Below are 19,440 nucleotides of genomic sequence, written 5' to 3' on the forward strand. Positions count from 1 at the left end.
ACATATTTTGGTCAAAAGTAACAATATGAATCAGTGTCTTAACTAGTGAAGTAAAAGTAAAAAGTATCCACTGTAAAATGTACTTAAGTAACGTACAAATACCTAAAAATTCTACTTGAGTACAGTACTTTACTACTTGTACTTTAAAGTGTGTGTGGGGTATTAAGTTCTAACACATTAACACTTTCAGTTTTGGTTTTGGCCCTCCATGTGCTCTCTGCGCTAAGCCACTCCCCCTTCAGAGTACAAACACAACACAATCAGTGCGTTGGGTTTGTGAAGTCGTAGCGTACAGTTTGGCATCGTGTTTTTGTATATTTATGGAGAATTGGCTCGTGGGCGGAGCTTTGGACAGAATCTGGCCCCCGGGAGAGATCTCTAGATTACTCAGACACACATGGATGACATCTTAAACCTCTTCAGACATGTTTTTGGTGAGGGAAAAACATTATAACGCGGTGAAACGCTCCAAAAGGCAGATTTAGCGTAATGCCGTCTCTTTAAATCTGGTTCTTGCTCACATGTGTCTTCGTCGTCTCTTTAAACGTTTCCTCGCTGTAATCCTGATAATCCTCTGGGATCAAAAAGTAATATGTAATTGCAGCGTTTAGTATTTTGTCCTGCATTTGACCCATTTCTCTTTGTTTATTTTTCTTCTTTTCTTCCTAGTTCCCTCCTTTCCTATTTTAGTTTCTTTAATTCTTTCTTTCCTTCCTTCCTTCCTTACTTACTTCCCCTCGATTCTCTTCTTTCTTTCCTTCCTTCTTTCCTTCCTTCCCCTTGATTCTCTTCTTACTTTTTCTTTCCTTTTTTCCTTCTTTCTTTCCTTCCTTTCTTCCTTATTTCCCCTCAATTCTCTTCTTTCTTTCCTTTCTTCTTTCCTTCCTTCCCCTCGATTCTCTTCTTTCTTTCCTTCCTTCCTTCCTTCCTTACTTCCCCTCGATTCTCTTCTTTCTTTTTTCTCTTTCTTTCTTTCCTTCCTTCTCCTCCATTCTCTTCTCTGTTTGCAGTTTGTTTTCTCCCCGACAAAACCCACAATGTCGATGAAACGTTCTGCACCGACAAAGACGCCTACGAAGGTTTGAACTTTGAGAGAGTTTAAACGAGAGAGAAATGTGAGAAAATGTTAACGCCTGTGTGAGAAAAGTGTATAAAGTGTGTGGTGAGGGGTTTTACAGACAAAAACAGAGAGAATAATGTAAAAAATAAAGCTGATACTTCACGATAAACGAGGGACCGCTGTATCTTTTGCCTGATAATCTGAGTCCTGGAGCGTTTTCTCTCTCGCCGTTTTAACGTCCTGTTCCTCGCGTTGTGCTCGACATCGACCCATTAGACACATGTTGTAAAGTCTAATGTTCTAATGGCTTCTACCCAAATGTGACTATTAGCATTTGAGTGGTACGGCGTCGTCATCCGTCTAACTCTGCCTTTTCGTGATTAATGCGGGTTATTAGCGAGCGCAGTCACTCTTAATGTGTGTTTGGAATGAAATAAAGCGTTTGACAAACAGCTTAAGGGGGGAGGGGCTTAACGCACTTAAAGCAATGATTTTTAGCCCATTAACTTAACACCTAAGGGGCTAATGGAGAGACGTTAGCGAAGCAGAGTTTAGCTGAAAATGCTAATGGGTTGTGTGGTTACCTTTAAAGCACGGCCACTGCGCCTAATGTAACACGAGACAGGTTGGACTGGTCACGTTTTTATACGCCGCTTTTCCACCACGTTCGACACATTTAGCGGGGAGCGAGCGCTTAGCAGTGCTGTCAATCAAACCGGATGCTAACGCTAGCGGGAGTGACCTCAGGGAAAAACACCAGGATCATATAAAGCGGGTTAAAACGAACATTTAAAGACCAAAATGATGAGTCTGACAGCAGAAAATGCAGAGCGAGGGGCACGGTTTTTCAATAGAAAGTGAATTGGAGCCAGAGTCAATGGAGCAGGAAACGCGCCAATGGTCACGTCTTATTTGGAACACGCCGGCTAGCGCATTAGCAAAGTTCATTCATAAAAACAGTCTATGATTCACACACATTCATACATTCACTCTGTAGGTCGATGTGACTCGTGTTTATTTTGCGACACTTGTTTGTTTTTGTGTTACGTTTCCTTTAGTTTGTCACTTGTTTTTAATAATCGTACATGACTAGTTTCTGTTAAACCTGTTATTTTTGGTTTCTTAGTTTTGGTTATTTTGTTTATACATTTACTTGAATTTTTTAGACCATTTTTGTACAATTCTGTTTGTTAAATTACTTATTTTAGGTTTTTTTTTCCATCTGCTTTGTGTTACCTCCCTGACCCTAGACTAGCCGGGTCATAACAGCAGCAAACATTTTTTATTTATTTTATTTATTCATTTTTATCCCTTTGTTTTACCCAAAAATATTTAGTTTTTTTTTTCTTTGCTACATAATTCTATTTATCTCATTTCATATATTTGATTTCTTCCATTTTTTAAATTTTTTTATTTATTTTTATATAAAATGTAGAAAGTAGTAAACATAAAGAAAAACATTGAATGAGAAGGTGTGTCCAAACTTTTACCTGGTCGTGTAAATAAAAACATTTATATCAGTCATAAAGATCAACAGAAATGTGATAAAAACTTCCCCTCACCACACACTTTATACACTTTTCTCACACAGACGTTAACATTTTCTCACATTTCTCTCTCGTTTAAACTCTCTCAAAGTTCAAACCTTCGTAGGCGTCTTTGTCGGTGCAGAACGTTTCATCGACATTGTGGGTTTTGTCGGGGAGAAAACAAATTGCAAACGTACAGCACTTCAGAGTCACACTGAGATCCAACGTTTATGTAAATTTGTCTGAACACATTCTTCAGTTTTACATCGATTTATATAAAAAAACACACACACACATTCACACACCAGCGCACACGCACACTGGGGTGAGGTGGGTTAAGTGTCTTGCCCAAGGACACAACAACAGGATTTATCTTTAGGAGCTGAAATCGCAAACGCTCTACCAACTGAGCTGTGCCTGAATGAACGATTTCAAAATACTATAATATATTGATATGGACTTTTTCATTTAAAGCAACAGTATGTAACTTTCTGGAGGTGGCACATGACAGTTTAAGACCAAAATGACGAGTCTGACAGCAGCAGAGGGGACAGTTTTTCAATAGAAAGTGAATTGGAGCCAGAGTCCATGCTCACTTCCTGTTTGTAACACGTCGGCGGCTAGCACGTTAGCTAAGTCCATTTATGTACACAGTCTTTAGCGAAATCCATGATGTTTTTGCGCCCTCTTTGATATATATTCCATTTCCGTTTATTATTTCCGATAAACACAGCCCATGCCTGTCCCTGATTGGCTCATCCACCTGTCAATCAAGGAGATCCACCAATCAAACGCACCTAGATCTGTCACGATAACACGGAGCAATATCGCGCTAAACGATGATATTGAAACTACTTTATGTCACTAATTAAGATTTTAAATAATGCAAGGAAATCCCAGGGAACATTTTAAATCGACTGTTTCGTTAAAAGACAAAAATAAACGGCAGAATGTACAAAAAATGTGCCATAAAAGTGCTAAAATTCACACCTTCACAGCTCAAATCTTATCGTAGTGCAGCAGAAATACCCAAAATCTCTTCAGTTTTACAAAGAAATAATGCAAAATGATCCCAGGAAAACATTTTAAATCGACTGTTTCATTAAAAGATATAAATAAACAGCAGAATGTACCAATATTTAGCCGTAAAAAGGGCTAAAATTTACCCCTACAAAGCTCAAATTTTATCGTAGTGCAACAAAAATATCCCAAATCTCAGCAGTTTTGCAAAGAAAAAGTAAATTTTGAGCCATAAAATGTGTAGTTCCAGGTTTCATACACTGAAAACATGTCAGAAACACTCAGGATCAATACTGTAAGTGAAAGTACTGACTCTTTTCTGCAGTGTCTCATGCTGTAAATCTTACCATCGCCCTCTTGTATGGCCTGTCCCTCCCGAGCTGCGTCCTCTGTGCGCGTCTGGACTTGGTTTATAATAGAAACACACACAGCTCGTTTCATCCAGGCCTCTGCTATTTGGAAAAACTATTTGAATTTTTATTGTAGAGCGATGATGAGACGAGGATGAGAGGATGTGAGGAGGTGAGGACAAGAGGGTGAGAGGAAGAGAGGATGTGGGGACATAAGGATGTGAGAATGTGTCCAATGACCTGAGCAGTAGTAGTAGCAATAGTATTTGTACCACTTGTAGTAGTAGTAGTTGTTGTTGTACCAATAGTAGTAGCTGTAGTAGTAGTACCACCAATAGTAGTAGCTGTAGTTGTAGTAGTACCTGTAGTAGTTGCTGTAGTTGTAGTAGTACCAGTAGTAGTAGTAGTACCAATAGTAGTAGCTGTAGTTGTAGTAGTACCTGTAGTAGTAGCTGTAGTAGTAGTAGTACCTGTAGTAGTAGTGGAGGGAGCAGGGTATGTTAGATTCCAGTTCTTGCCAAGTGTGTGCTGTTGCTGTGCTCTTGGGCAAGACACTTCACCTGTGTGTGTGTCTGTGTGAGGAAAGGGGTGTGTGTGTCTGTGTGTGTGTGTGTCGGGGTGAGTGGGGGTGTGTGTGTGTGTGTGTGTGTTTGTGTGTTAGTGATGGTCAGTGAGGCTTATGGTGCAGAGTGGCAGCCTCACCTCGGTCAGTCTGTCCCGGGGCAGCTGTGACTGAGTATAAACAGAATGATCACAGTAGTGCAGCTTTAGGTTTAGTTTTACTGCAGTAGTAGAAGTAAAATACATGAATACATCAAACATAATTCAGATGTGTTGTTTGTAGTACACCGGTGTCAGTATAAACCGTCTAAAACTGCAGTAATAATACTTCTACTGTCTGTTCTTCTCTGCGTCTAAACACTGAGCCAGTGTCGACTACACATCCTCACTATTCTCTCCATCTTTTGTCGTCCGATCAGGCCTGTGAAATGGTGCAGTCATGTGAACCAAACCCCGGCGATTCCTCTGCGTCCCCGACAGACTTATACGGGGAGGCCGCCGTTGCCATAGCGAGCGTCACTATGGAGAATGTCTGTGATGTGACGGCGCGTTTTCACTCAAGCTAACGTTTATTTTAGCGTCTGAGTCGATCAGAGATTTAAGTGAAGCAGAGACGAAAAGAGAAAGAGTGTGAAGTTGAGTGTTACAATTATTATTATTTATTTATTTATTTTTATTATTATTATTATTTGTTGTTGTAGTAGTAGTTGTAGTAGTTGCAGTAGTAGTTGTCATAGTAGTAGTAGTAGTTGTAATAGTTGCAGTTGTCGTAGTAGTTGTAGTTGTAGTAGTAGTTGTCATAGTAGTTGTAGTAGTTGCAGTAGTAGTTGTCGTAGTAGTTGTAGTAGTTGTAGTTGTAGTAGTTGTAGTAGTTGCAGTAGTAGTTGTAGTAGTTGCAGTAGTAGTTGTTGTAGTAGTTGCAGTTGTTGTAGTATTTGTAGTAGTTGTAGTAGTTGTAGTAGTTGCCGTAGTAGTTGTAGTTGTAGTAGTTGTAGTAGTTGCAGTAGTAGTTGTAGTAGTTGCAGTAGTAGTTGTTGTAGTAGTTGTAGTAGTTGTAGTAGTTGCAGTTGTCGTAGTAGTTGTAGTAGTTGTTGTAGTAGTTGCCGTAGTAGTTGTCGTAGTAGTTGTAGTAGTTGTAGTTGTAGTAGTTGTAGTAGTTGCAGTAGTAGTTGTAGTAGTTGCAGTAGTAGTTGTTGTAGTAGTTGCAGTTGTTGTAGTATTTGTAGTAGTTGTAGTAGTTGTAGTAGTTGCCGTAGTAGTTGTAGTTGTAGTAGTTGTAGTAGTTGCAGTAGTAGTTGTAGTAGTTGCAGTAGTAGTTGTTGTAGTAGTTGTAGTAGTTGTAGTAGTTGCAGTTGTCGTAGTAGTTGTAGTAGTTGTTGTAGTAGTTGCCGTAGTAGTTGTTGTAGTAGTTGTAGTAGTTGTAGTAGTTGCAGTTGTCGTAGTAGTTGTAGTAGTTGTTGTAGTAGTTGCCGTAGTAGTTGTCGTAGTAGTTGTAGTTGTAGTAGTAGTAGTTGTAGTAGTAAGAAAAAATATGATTGAATCCTTTTATTGACAAACTAAAATATAAAATTGTCTTCTCCATTTTCTGATAAACTATAAAATCAAACTTTATGAATCATAAAAGTGAATCTGACCTGTAACCTGGAGATGGTTAAGTTTAATGTCACGCTGTGGAACATTCCAGGCAACGCAATAACATCTCCATGGAGACAACCAACAAGTACTGTATATTTATCTATGTATTTATGAGGATTAAATTAAAATGACTACATTTTTCCTTTTAAAATTATCAAAATATTATATTTTTTTAGTCCTGATGATTTTATTCTGACCTGAATAATCCTGATTATTAATTGACCAAATGCTGCAAAGAAAGTTTATTTGTACAGCACAAAGTAATTTAAAGTGTTTTACAGAAGAAGAAAGACGTTAAAATCACAATACAACAACTCAAAACATAAATATTCATAAATAAAATAACATTAAAACAGAAAAGTGCAGAATAAACCCCAGTCACAGATAAACAGAACAGTCTGAGTTTAAAAGTCGAGGTCTGAGTCACATCTTCAGGAAGAATGTTCCAGGTTTAATCTGAACAAAACTGAAACTCTGATTCACCATTTCAAGTTTTTAGACACTTTATAAAAGATATAAAAATATAAAGTTATAATAAATTCTTCTTTCTCTGGCCTGAATCTGACCTGTTCTGTAAAATGGACTTTTTCAGTTTTTAATGTTCTAGTTGTTTCTTCTCATTTACCTTCTGAAGTTGTGTTTGGACTGATTTTGTGTTTGAGTTAATCTTTAATGTTAAGACACGATCAGCCCCCACTTCTAAGATCGGCCCCCACCTCCACCTCCAAGACTCCATCAGCCCCCACCTCCACCTCCGAGACACGATCAGCCCCCACCTCCACCTCCAAGACTCCATCAGCCCCCACCTCCACCTCCGAGACACGATCAGCCCCCACCTCCACCTCCAAGACTCCATCAGCCCCCACCTCCACCTCCGAGACACGATCAGCCCCCACCTCCACCTCCAAGACTCCATCAGCCCCCACCTCCACCTCCGAGACACGATCAGCCCCCACCTCCGTGATACACACAGGATTCAGATTGAGTCGTTTGGTACAAATGAAAAAAAAAAACACAACAACCGGCTGTTCTCCCACATGTCAGAGCCACATGAACCATCTCACAGTCTGAGGACTGAACCAGGTCTAAACCAGGACTGAACCAGGTCTAAACCAGGACTGAACCAGGACTAAACCAGGACTAAACCAGGACTAAACCAGGACTGAACCAAGACTAAACCAGGACTGAACTAGGACTGAACCAGGACTGAACCAGGACTGAACCAGGATTAAACCAGGATTAAACCAGGTCTAAACCAGGTCTAAACCAGGACTAGACCAGGACTGAACCAGGACTAAACCAGGTCTAAACCAGGACTGAACCAGGACTAGACCAGGACTGAACCAGGTCTAAACCAGGACTAAACTACAGAATTACTTTGTCTTTATTGTGATGACGTTTCCTATTCACACTGCGGTTTTCTAACATGAAACTCATCGGACTTGTTTCCTTTATCAAGTCATTTTCGCTGAACATAATGATTTAAAATGTTCAAATATAACACAATGATCCACGGGTGTCACAGATTATAACTACAGAGCGACACACGAGCACAGTAGGTCTGATTTAATTACTCTGACAACTTAAGGCCAACGCCGCGGCTTGAAACTGATGAATTTGATTGCATTGTTCCCTGTCACAATAACTGAGCTTAAGTTTGACATCGTCCCCCTCCGCCTCGTCTCTTAACGGCGCGTTGCGACGGGCCCGATAAAGCCGCGCGTGTCGCAGATGCCGATCGCCGCGTCTGGCCCGGCTCCGATAAGGACGTCATTAGGGCCTACATCCACACACTTATGTTATCTGTCCTGCGTGCGGTGGAGGCGCTCCCCTAATGCGCTCATCAAAAGCTATTGATTCAGAAGGACAATATGCCGCTGTTGGGCTGAGTCTGCGTCGCTGTGGACAAACGGAGAAAGAAATGTGATTTAAAGAGACACGAGTCCGAGAGAGTCGCCGTCCCTGTGCCGCTAATGCAACGTGACGGGCTGAGAGTCCTACTTTTAATCACAGACTGTATATACAAAGGGACTTGGCTAACCTGCTAGCCTCCGCGTTTCAAATACAAAGTGAGCACGGGCTTCTGGCTCCATCGACTCTGGCTCTAATTCACTTTCTATTGAAAAACTGTGGCTCCTCGCTCTGTAACTGCTGCTGTCAGACTCGTCATTTTGGTCTTAGCCATAAAAATGACGTTAAAGGAAGTATCAGCATGTACCTTTGCCTTTTTTCACACAACTTCCTACTACATAATCATCCTTATTTTTCCTTTTACGCCACAAATAACCGACTGGGAGAATCCCGGTGGCCCCTGCGCTCTGATTGGTCGTCTTCGAGGGCGACGTAAGCACATGACATAATGAGAGTATCGTTTAAAGAGCCTCATGCCTCTGCTTTGAGACGCCGTTTGAATTTACACGATTGCACAATTGGTTGCGGAGTTACGGTGATGGAAAGTCCACAACCGCGTCTATCTGCGGCGTTAGCGTCCGATGCTATAGGGTTAAAATGTTCATATTAACCCTCTACATGATCCTGGGGTTTTTATTTCACTATTGTGTCTGAAAATCAAGATATGAACATTAATAACAGACAAATCAGGTGCCGTCTTTCACAGAGCTAGCGTTAGCAACAGGTTTGATTGACAGTGTTGCTAAGCGCCCGCTCCCTGCGAAACTAGCGTTGTGGGCGGGAAGAGGCGTTACCTTCAACAGCCTCGCTCTGGATTGGCTCTTTGGTTGCTATGATACTCGAGGTTGTGAAAAAAAAAAAAAAAAAAACAACTCTGCTCCAAATTCACCACTATAACTGCTAGCCTTGACGAGCTAACGCTATGGGCGGCGTCTATTTCATTATACGGTCTATAATTTTATTACAGCAGTGGTAGCGAGGTGTTTTTTGAAGTTTGACATTTTGCTCAAGTAAATATAAATGATAATACTGAAACACAAAAAAATAACAAATTTAACGCAAAAACTATTCTACATCTACAATATTGTTTAAAAATCATGAGATGCCATAAATAAACAGCAGAATCAAACACTTTAGTCATTATTCTGCATCTGTAAAGAGTCAGAGAAGTTATTTACTATCATTTTTATTATTAAGGGGTGACAATTTTTCAATGTAAAGTGAATTGGAGCAAACAGCTGGAAGCGAGAAGCCACGAGAACGAAATATGAATGAACCAAACAAAACACAAACTGCACAGGTCCATTTGAAACACTGGAGACAGGAGCAGATTTTAGATGTTTATTCCATTTTTGGGAAGGAAAATAAACAAAAGCTTTTTTTTTTTTTTCTGGTGCGGCCAGTTTTTGGACGGAGGCAATCGTGGGGTCTCGGATTGGGGTTTTTTCTCCACCTCTGCTCTTTACCCTCTCCCTAATCTCCTCCATCTCTCTCACTCCTCTCTCCTCCTCAACTCATCTCCTCTTCCTCTCTCCTCCTCTCCTCTCTCTGTCTCTTCCTTCTCACTCTCCTCCTCTTTATTGTTCGGCGGCAATCGTGGGGTCTCGGATCGGGTGGTGCTTCTCCACCTCTGCTCTTTACCCTCTCCCTAATCTCCTCCATCTCTCTCACTCCTCTCTCCTCCTCTCTCTCCCTTTCTCCTCATCTCCTCTCTCTGTCTCTTCCTTCTCACTCTCCTCCTCTTTTTTGTTCGGTTTTTGGACGGAGGCAATCGTGGGGTCTCGGATTGTTTGTTTTTTTCTCCACCTCTGCTCTTTACCCTCTCCCTAATCTCCTCCATCTCTCTCACTCCTCTCTCCTTCTCAACTCATCTCCTCTTCCTCTCTCCTCCTCTCCTCTCTCTGTCTCTTCCTTCTCACTCTCCTCCTCTTTATTGTTCGGTTTTCGGACGGAGGCAATCGTGGGGTCTCGGATTGTTTTTTTTTTCTCCACCTCTGCTCTTTACCCTCTCCCTAATCTCCTCCATCTCTCTCACTCCTCTCTCCTCCTCAACTCATCTCCTCATCCTCTCTCCTCCTCTCTTTGTCTCTTCTTTCTCACTCTCCTCCTCTTTATTGTTCGTTTTTTGGACGGAGACGGGCATGAGATCTTGGATTGAGAGCTTTTCTTGACTTTTGCTCTTCCCCCTCTAATATGAACCAAACTAATCAGTGTTGTGAAGTAACTGAACACATACTGAATACTAACACAGAATACAGTAGTACATCGCAGTACTTCATGTAATTTTGACTTTGAACTGGACAGATTAATGAGGAAAAACAGAAAACACCGCTCTCTCAATGCTCTCCAATTAAACATAAATGTAAAAATAACAAACGGGGCAGCACAAATAAAGCTGTTTGTATTTATATGTAGTATTTTTACCACTAAAATATAATGCGTCTCTGTGTAAAAGTACTCAGAATGCAGGACTCTAACTGGGCCGTGTATCCGAATATGTTACAAAATACAAAATAATGCAGGTATTCAGTATTCTGTAGCTAAATATATGCACTAAATCACTGAAAGTAGTACAAGGATGGCATTTCAGAAGTAGGTTAGTAGGTTTTAATCATGATAAACAATGTTACTGAAGTATTTGTAGTAGTTGTCGTAGTAGTAGCTGTTGTAGTAGTTGTTCTCCTCGTCGCAAACAGACCTGGAGTTGTGTTTTGTTTCATTAACACATGTTTAACGCACAAATCCTGCACATTTAGACTGAGTTTTTCTCTCAAACTAAAAAAAACAAACACTGTTCCACCTTGTGATGTCATCATGTGGTGATACAGGAAGTGCTCCGCTGTGTTTTTAAACTCCACACACCATTTCTAGAATCATTTGGATCATTTCAGGCCTGCGATTGCGTATTTCTACTGAACTAAAGGTTAAAAAAAAGGAGCTGTTAACTTGAAAACTACCACTTGATGACATCACAAGGTGGAACAGAGCGTTTTAAGCTTTGGAGATGTAGACAGACTAATAATAAAGTGTTACTCAAACGACAAAACACAACTCCAGGTCTGTTTTTGAGGAGGAAACGGCATTATAACACAACTTAAACGTCACAAGAGTACATTTGGTCATAATATCGGGCCTTTAACCAGCGAAAATAAGAGGAAATCCTGCGAGTTTTTCCATCGTTGGCGAACGCAGACACAGATAGAACATGCAAACTCCACACAGGAAGACCCTACGCCGCTCTGTCATCAAACCTTGTGAGGCAACCTAACCACTAAGCCACAGTTGTCAGCATTTGAAGTAGTCGCAGTAGTCGCAGTTGCAGTATTGTGTTGTTAATTTGCTAATTCATTATAATTATCATGTATTATTTGAACAAGATAAGTAGTTGTAGTACTGGATGTAATAGTAGTGGCACAAGTAGCTGTAGTAGTCGGAGTAGCCGTAGCACCAACTGGTCTAGTACTATTATTAGGCCTGTGTAATACCAGCAAGAATTATTTTTAGTGTCAGTAGTAAATACAGCTGTATGTGTGTTGCGTAATAAGAATTTGGTTTCATAATTGTTATCGAGCGAAACGAGGAGGTCAACATGCTTCTGCCGCTGTGAACAAAGAAAACAAAACCCAAATGCGTTTTTTTTATAGATGGGGCCAATAATATCTCGCGTTGCCATGTTTGCCTCAGGGTCATGTGCGTGTGTGTGTGTGTGTGCGTGTGTGTACGTGTCAACAGAGCGAGTGTGTTGTTGTCTGTTGGGGTGGGAGCGGTTGAAGCCGTGACACAGCCTGCAGCTTCTGTTGCAGTGCTCCCCAGCAGTCAAAGGCCTCAGGGTCACGGCTGAAACGTCCGATCAGCCTGGAGACGGAAACAGAGCACGGACTTGTATAATATCTATAGTTTAAAACACGTCTGAATGTTACAGGGGAATTTTATTTTACAGATTTCGGACTTTTTTTTGGTAAAGGTTCATTCTGTCCAGTTTTACACTAAGATTTAGGCCTGTCAGAATAATCACTATATCGACTTGTTCTGCCCCCAGTGGAGAAAGGTATTTCTGTTTTGAGTTAATGTGTTTTGTCTGTTCAGAGCCACCGTAGCTGCCACATTGTCGCAGTCATTTTTCACTGTTTAATCTCTGTAAACTGTCATTTGGCCCCATGCAAATATCTGTCTGTGAGTATTATAATGTTATAACATGTTAGCTCGCTCTATAAACTCATTTGAGGCACTTTAAGTTGATTTACAGTGTAAATTTGCGCAAAAATAGAAGACGCTAATACCGCTAGCATGTCTATGGGTTTTTCCATTCATGTTAGCATGATGCTAATCAACAGTTTCACACAGTTTTTCATTAGTTGTAGCTGCCTTTAAGATAATGTTGTGCATATATTATATTATAATAACCTACTATATGTTGTTTTATGTAGCTCTGCATATATTTGTTTATAGGAATATAAAAGTATGATTGTAATATGCAGATATTTTCTTTGTATGATACAGTTTTACCATCTACGTTTCATTAAATGTCCAAAACAGAAGAGGCTTCCTGCTGTTTATTGGAGAAACTGTTCGCTGTCTGTAAATCTAGTTCCCAAACACTCGTGGAGGCAGAATACGACTAGTGATGGGGCCAGTGATTTGGCTCTTTTAGGGGATCTGAATCTTTTGAAGCTGTTCATTTCAAAGAGCCGTTCAAAAGACTGGTGCTTTTACTATGTATTTATGTGACAGAAGCTAAAGTGAGAACTCATTTTAACTACAGAATATTCAGTGAGAGAGACGACTGAGGCTCAGATGTGTTTAGAAAGGTTCAAACCGACAGTGGAAGAATGTTTACCCTTTGGAATTATGAATAATATAAATAAAACACAGCACTACAATAATAATAACTAAAAAATCAAGCTATTATCATGATGTCAGGTAGTTTTTTTGTTCACTCGTGTCGCCTGCTCTGCTTTTGTGCTGATTGTTGTGATGGTTCAGGGTTAATCTAAAAATGCATAAAAAACTGAAAGAAAAAGATTTGTTTCTTTTAAAAAAATGTGATGTGGTTCCAGATCAAAAGAGCCGACTCGTTCATCAGTCACGTCACTATATGGACTTATCGTTCACTATGTGGAAGCTGGAACGATACATCAACATTAATCACGTGTAAAGTTTATTTTGCCATTTTTAAGTAAAATGATAAGATTTGAGCTGTAGAGTTTGGAGAGTTGAATAAATAACTTCTAAGGCTAAATATCGGTACATTTTTCTGTTTGTTGCAGCTCAGGCCTCTCTATTTAAAAAAAATGGCTCAGGCCTGTTTATTTAAAAAATGGTTCACTTGGATTATTCTGCTTTGTTTTTAATTGTGACAGGGCCATAAAGTAATTTCAGTATTGTTGTTTATTGCAATATTTCTCAGTAGCGATATGTCGTCTTTCAAAATTGTGACAGGACTAATTACAATTAGTGATTATTTTTGCATTTAACTGCTTTACATGTTTCAGCTTCTTCCTGTATCTTCCTTAGAAACGTCGCGTGATGGTGTAGTGATGGTGTGGTGATGGTGTAGTGATGGTGTAGTGTTGTGATGGTGTTGTGTAGTGATGGTGTAATGATGGTGTAGTGTTGTGATGGTGTAGTGTAGTGATGGTGCAGTGTAGTGATGGTGCAGTGTAGTGATGGTGTTGTGTAGTGAGGTTGTAGTGATGGTGCAGTGCTGTGTTTTCTACGCTGTTTTACTTGGTTTTGTCAGACAGTAGGTGAAGCTTACGCCCCCTACTGTCTGACGCCAGCACTGCATCCCACATGTGTGTGATCAGGTGTACGCTCCCTTGTCTCAATTCATGCTCCTTGGACCTGGTTTGTGGATCTCGATGATTGTATTTAGATTTTGGCTGATTTCAGATTTCAGATTTTCACATTTGTTTCTCTTTTAGATGTTTTTTTTTGAAGAAAAGAAAACATCATCTGTCAGAATAAATAAACAAAAGTGACAGTTATTTTGATAATTATTTCAGAAAGTGGTGCCATTTTTCAACCCCAAAGTCGTGATTGTTGTCAGTTAAAAGGACTTTAAAGCTACTATCTGAAAGTTTACATGGTTTTATTTACTAATAGTTAACGGATATGAAACCTGCCCATCTTTGCCCCCTCCCCTCTACCCGAGTATCATAGCAACCAAGGATACTGGCTAGCTTTATTGTTCCCTTTGTTTCCTTGGTTTGCTTTGGGTCTGTGGATGAAGTTATAAATCAGACACAGATGACGTCTCAGGCCTCCATTCCTCTCCGATCTTCTCCTGTCAGACCGAAGCTGGAACATTATCAATCAGCAGTAACATATGCAGCCTCTAGTGGTGATATGTGAGAATACAACAGGGGCGGTTGGCTTATCTAATTACATGTGTCAGCTTTAAGCCATAAAATCAGTATTGCACGTTTTAAGAGCCAATCCCCAGAAACAACGATAAGGTTCGACATTTGTGAATCATTTTACGGTGAGAGTGACTCGCCCTCCGTCTGAAAATCTCATTCTAACACATGATCGTGACCTACTGAACTACAAAACGGTGTCCAAAGCTCTTTTAAAATCCATTTCAGTGCTATTATGACATATTGACTGTTTGTTTTTGCTTTCAGGATTCGACCACTGTGACCCCCGTGACCTTAACCGTTGACCCCAAAGGATACTTCCTGTATTGGACTGATCAGAACAAGGTAAGTGCTAGCGTAGCATTAGCCGAACAGCCGAATGTGGTGGATGTGTTGTGGCTATGGCGACATGTTTTACATTTTACAACTTGCTGCTTTGCCTGTGGACAGTTTACTTGCATTTGTGGGGTAACAGTGGTGTAGTTGTCTATAAACTAGAAGGTAGCTAGTTCAAATCCCAACGTGTCCCTTGATTAAACCATAGACTGTATATATAAATGGACATAGCTAACCTGCTAGCTGCCGCGTTCCAAATAAGAAGTTATCAAGGGCTGCGCTTCAGACTCCGTCATTTTGTTCGCATTAACCCGCTCTACATGATCCTGGAGTTTTTATTTGTGTTCGTAAATAAGAAACATCAACATAAGACAAATTTGATTGACAGCAAGATTGATTGATTTGATTGACAGCGTTGCTAAGCTCCCAATCTCCGCTAAATCAATGGTGCGAGGCTATTCGGTTGCTCTGATACTCACGGTCGCAGTTCCAAATTCGCCGTTATAACTGCTAACCTCGATTAGCTTCATTTGACCGCAGCCGAACGCCGTGGGTGACGTAACACTCAGTCTGTTTTTTTATACAGTCTATGAGTTAGACAATTCACTTCCCCGTCAGTCATAGTAATGCTTTTGGTTGTGATAGGAAGAGCAAATCTGGTGCAAATGGGTTTTCCAAATGGACCTGGAGCACACTGCCGAACTGGTTACAAAGTGGCTTAAAGATAACAAAGTCAATGTTTACGAGTGGCTATCACAAAGCAACGATCTCAGTCTTATTGAAAATTTATGGGCAGATATGAGAGGGCCTGTGCGAGTAAGGCGGACTACAAACTCAGCTCAGTTAAGGCAGTTCTGTCGCGAGGAATGCGCCAAAATTCCTGGCAACGATTGCGAGAAACTTGTGCAAAACTTTCAACCAAAGTCATACAGTTTAAAGACAATGGCACCAAATAGTGATGAAATGTATGTAAATTTCTGACGTGAAAAAAGTTTTGTCTTAACCCTTGTGTGTTCCTCCCAGTAGAGTTACGTTGAAGTTCCTCTGGGCCCTATTTATTTTTCTTATAACTCAGCCATAAAATACAATACTTTTTTTTATTTATATAGAATTTGAAGCTTATTTTCAGTCTAACTTCAGACTAATGTACCGATACCAAATGTATTTATTGATTTATTTATTTTATTCAGGTTAGTCGGCCGTATTTTAGCAAAGATTGTGGATTTTTGGACCTCAAAATCGCCTCCAAATCTTAATTTCCATCACTGTACTCTGTTTGTCAAGTGCAGAGGTGGAAATTAAGTTGATCTGAGTTATAAGAGAAACAAATTGGGGTCAAATTGAACTTTAATGTACTTGCATTTTTGATAGAAATCATCCAAATTAACAAGTGGCCCAATTTTCAACCTATTTGATGAAGAAATGTCCAAGTTCTGCTGTGAGTGAGTTGTTTTTTGGGGTCATAAATTACCCCAGGACAACACAAAAAAAATAAAATCTGTAATTATTCTGGCATTTAGCAAATAGAAATAATTTTGATAATCCTAATTAACCTAAAACAGGAAAAGTATAGTCTGATTTCATCTCCGACTGTGCGGGAAAAACGCATATGTGTTTTTATTGTGTATTTAAGCTTCTGGTTTCAACTGTGTGTATGTTTTGTCATATCTAATCGCATGTTGCTGTCCAAACATCCACGTTCCAAATATAACTCTCAAATTACCTGTAAACGATAAAGTAATACGTTTTCATGTTTATGCGAAAGAAATCAAAACCGAAAGTCATTTTTATTTTGTTTTTTGTGAATAAAACAAAGTAAAAGCGTGATCGATCGACATGAGAGGTATTGCGTTTGGCTTTAGTACTTGCATCTTTCTGCTGATCTGCAAACCTGTGGACGCTTATACTATTCTCACACTCCCAAAAGTACGACAGATATGACAGAAGATGAAATTTAAACCTGGAAGTCGAGCCTGAAAATCCAATCCAACCATCTGAAGCTAGCGTTCCCTCTCCGCCCTGCTTTGTTTACTTTGAAAGCAGTTGGTGCCAGTGAGAAATTGAGACAAAGGAGCGTCTATACTGGATAAATAGCAGAGTACGGCAGGTTTCGGTTCACAAATTGTGTATTGGATCGAGGACGTGTGTAAAAGACAACAATGAGGTTTCGCTCGTACCGTTCAAGTGTCTAGATTTAGTGCAGGAATTGCGTTTGGATCACCATGGAAACTACTGCACGTCTTTGGCCGCCTGCTCCTCTGATAATTATAGTACTATGACCAGGTCTGTGGGAGGGAGTCTTGACAAATGAATGAGAAGAATATTTGAAGGTTGCGTTTATGATGTCAAAATTATACACTGCGATTCTCACGTTCTCCAAACTGAAAATCCACCAGAATATATTTTAGCCGGTGAAAGGCTCCGCAAACTGATTTCTAGTCGCGTTGTTGCTTGCGATGTGCGTTTGACCGACTAATATTTGTACTTTTTTTTATTTTACTAAGTGTAAAAAGGGCCTAGAAGTGCTAGATTCGGTCCTTTCTAATGGTCAGTGATCGGCCTGGTTCTTTTTAATGGAGTTCCACGACTTCAGCAATAGGTTCTGTGCAAAATAGCATGCTAGCTAGCTCACGAAATCCATTGCTAATGCTAACGTTTACTAAAAACGTAACATATAAGATAAACAAGCTATTAAATTGATGCGTGTAAAGACTATCCAGTTGTTTTTATGTGTAGATTATTTCAGTTTGTGGTGTTGCTTTATATTTGTCATGCCTCAAAATTAGCATTAGCGTTAGCACTGAGACACTAACATCTTCGTAAACACAGAAGTATCATTTGTTTAGTCTTTCTTTCTTTATTTTTTCTTTGTCAGGGAGCATGTACAAATTCATTAACCCTATAGCGTCAGATGCTGTCGCCACCGAAAAACTCGCGGTTGTGGACTTTCTATTAGCATAACTCCGCGACCAACTTTGCGTCATGTACATTCAAACGGCGTCTCAAAGCAGAGGCATGAGGCTCTTTAAATACGTCACTGTTGGTTATTTAATGTGTCAAAGGAAAAATAAGGATGGATATGTAAAATAGAAGTAGATGTGTGAAAAAAGGCAAAAGTACACGCTGATACTTCCTTTAACGTGATTTTTATGGCTAAAAAATGAAAAAAAAGTCTAGGTGAGCTATAATGATCTATAATTCGCTCAGTCCTTAAAGAGTTAATCTTACAAAAGAAGAAAGAAGATGATTTGTACCAGATTTATCTCCTGCTTTTTTCCCTCTGCAGGTGAAAACACGTTAAAACACACATTTCATTACAATTACATTTTTAAACGATAAGTTCATCATTAATATCAGCAGAAAAATACAATAAAACGTCTCCGTGTCCAGTTCGTGATGTTTCCTTCAGTCCAAACTCATATAAAAATCATTGTGTGCAGGTTTTTACAGTGAAACACAGGACAAATGAACTAGTCTTTAACATGTTCTCAGAGACAGAAACCCTCAAGTCCTGGTCCACTGTTTAATCTTTAAATATTTATTCATTTTAGCGCGAGATAAAACTGGACAGGAAGTAGTGACGCTCACACTGAGGTTGAGGGCGCTGTTTTGCATAGAGCAGAGGCGATAAACACATTTTCACATCAGGAAAAATCATCACTCTCAAAGCGCCAGACGTAATGTAAAATAAAAATAACTCCTTTTTTTAACTTGTTCATAAACTTTCTGTATTTATTACTTATTCAATTTACAAATATTACATATGCTTTTCCATGGATGTAAAAAAATATGTCTGTATAACTTGACATACCTTGTAATTTACCTTGTCGTGGGCCACATAAAATGACATGGCGGGCCACATTTGGAACATGGGCCTCGAGTTTGACACGTGTGATATGGAGCCAATCAAAAGTCTATATAATTTATCTCCAATATTCAAAACAAAATGACCCTAGTGTAAGATGCTTTTTAATAATTCTAACTTTTTGTGGATGATTTTTACAGTTTGTTTTTCATTTTTACACATTACATCATTACACAGAACGTTACATCAGACTTAACGCTTCAGTGAGAGACACAATCAAGACTCGTAGTGTTGAAAATAGTCTCTGTTATTATATTCTCTGCAGTTATAGCCACATAAACCCCGACACCAAACAACAGCGTCAGCGTTAAAGTGCTGGCCTCAGGTGAAATGATTGTTTTGCTTTTAGAGGACGGCACTTTCACTTTTGTTTGACGTGGTTTATATATTAACCCCGTTGGCCCATTTCCTCAAACAAATGAGTTCTGATATCAGCCGGACATTTGGAAATATTCGGTGCAGATACATAAAATGACACATAGGGCTGCGTGTGAAGATTGTACATTAAAATCTCCCTTATTTTAGCTTTGTAGATGTCACATGAATGAACTTATTTAAAGCTGCGTGTGTTGAATTGAAGCCGGTGCTGAAGTGTTTGGTCGGTGACATAACTTCCACGCGCAGACTTGGCACCGGGCGCTATCTCCAGCCCCGATAGGAGCAGTGTGGAGAAAAGAACAGAAATCTGAACAGCCGCACCTGCAACTTTCACCTGACGCCGCTGAAAATCACAGGTGGAACATAAAGTCAAAGTAGTAAAGGATTATATATAAGTATCGTATTTTCTGGAGTATAAGTCGCACCAGCCCCAAAA

The 19,440-nt window shown here is 39.8% G+C and overlaps 1 protein-coding gene across 1 annotated transcript in view; it reads left to right on the top strand.

Moving 5' to 3' along the window:
* Window positions 1-19,440, top strand: part of LOC117393057 (1-phosphatidylinositol 4,5-bisphosphate phosphodiesterase beta-1) — a 328,875-nt gene that overhangs the window by 16,861 nt on the left and 292,574 nt on the right. Inside the window, exon 2 of the mRNA XM_033991233.2 lies at window positions 14,693-14,770. Coding sequence (XP_033847124.1) covers window positions 14,693-14,770 — 78 coding nt within the window. The remainder of the gene's footprint in view (window positions 1-14,692; window positions 14,771-19,440) is intronic.

The sequence above is a fragment of the Periophthalmus magnuspinnatus genome, chromosome 24 (genome assembly GCF_009829125.3).
Source record: "Periophthalmus magnuspinnatus isolate fPerMag1 chromosome 24, fPerMag1.2.pri, whole genome shotgun sequence".
NCBI classification, from domain to species: Eukaryota; Metazoa; Chordata; class Actinopteri; order Gobiiformes; family Gobiidae; genus Periophthalmus; species Periophthalmus magnuspinnatus.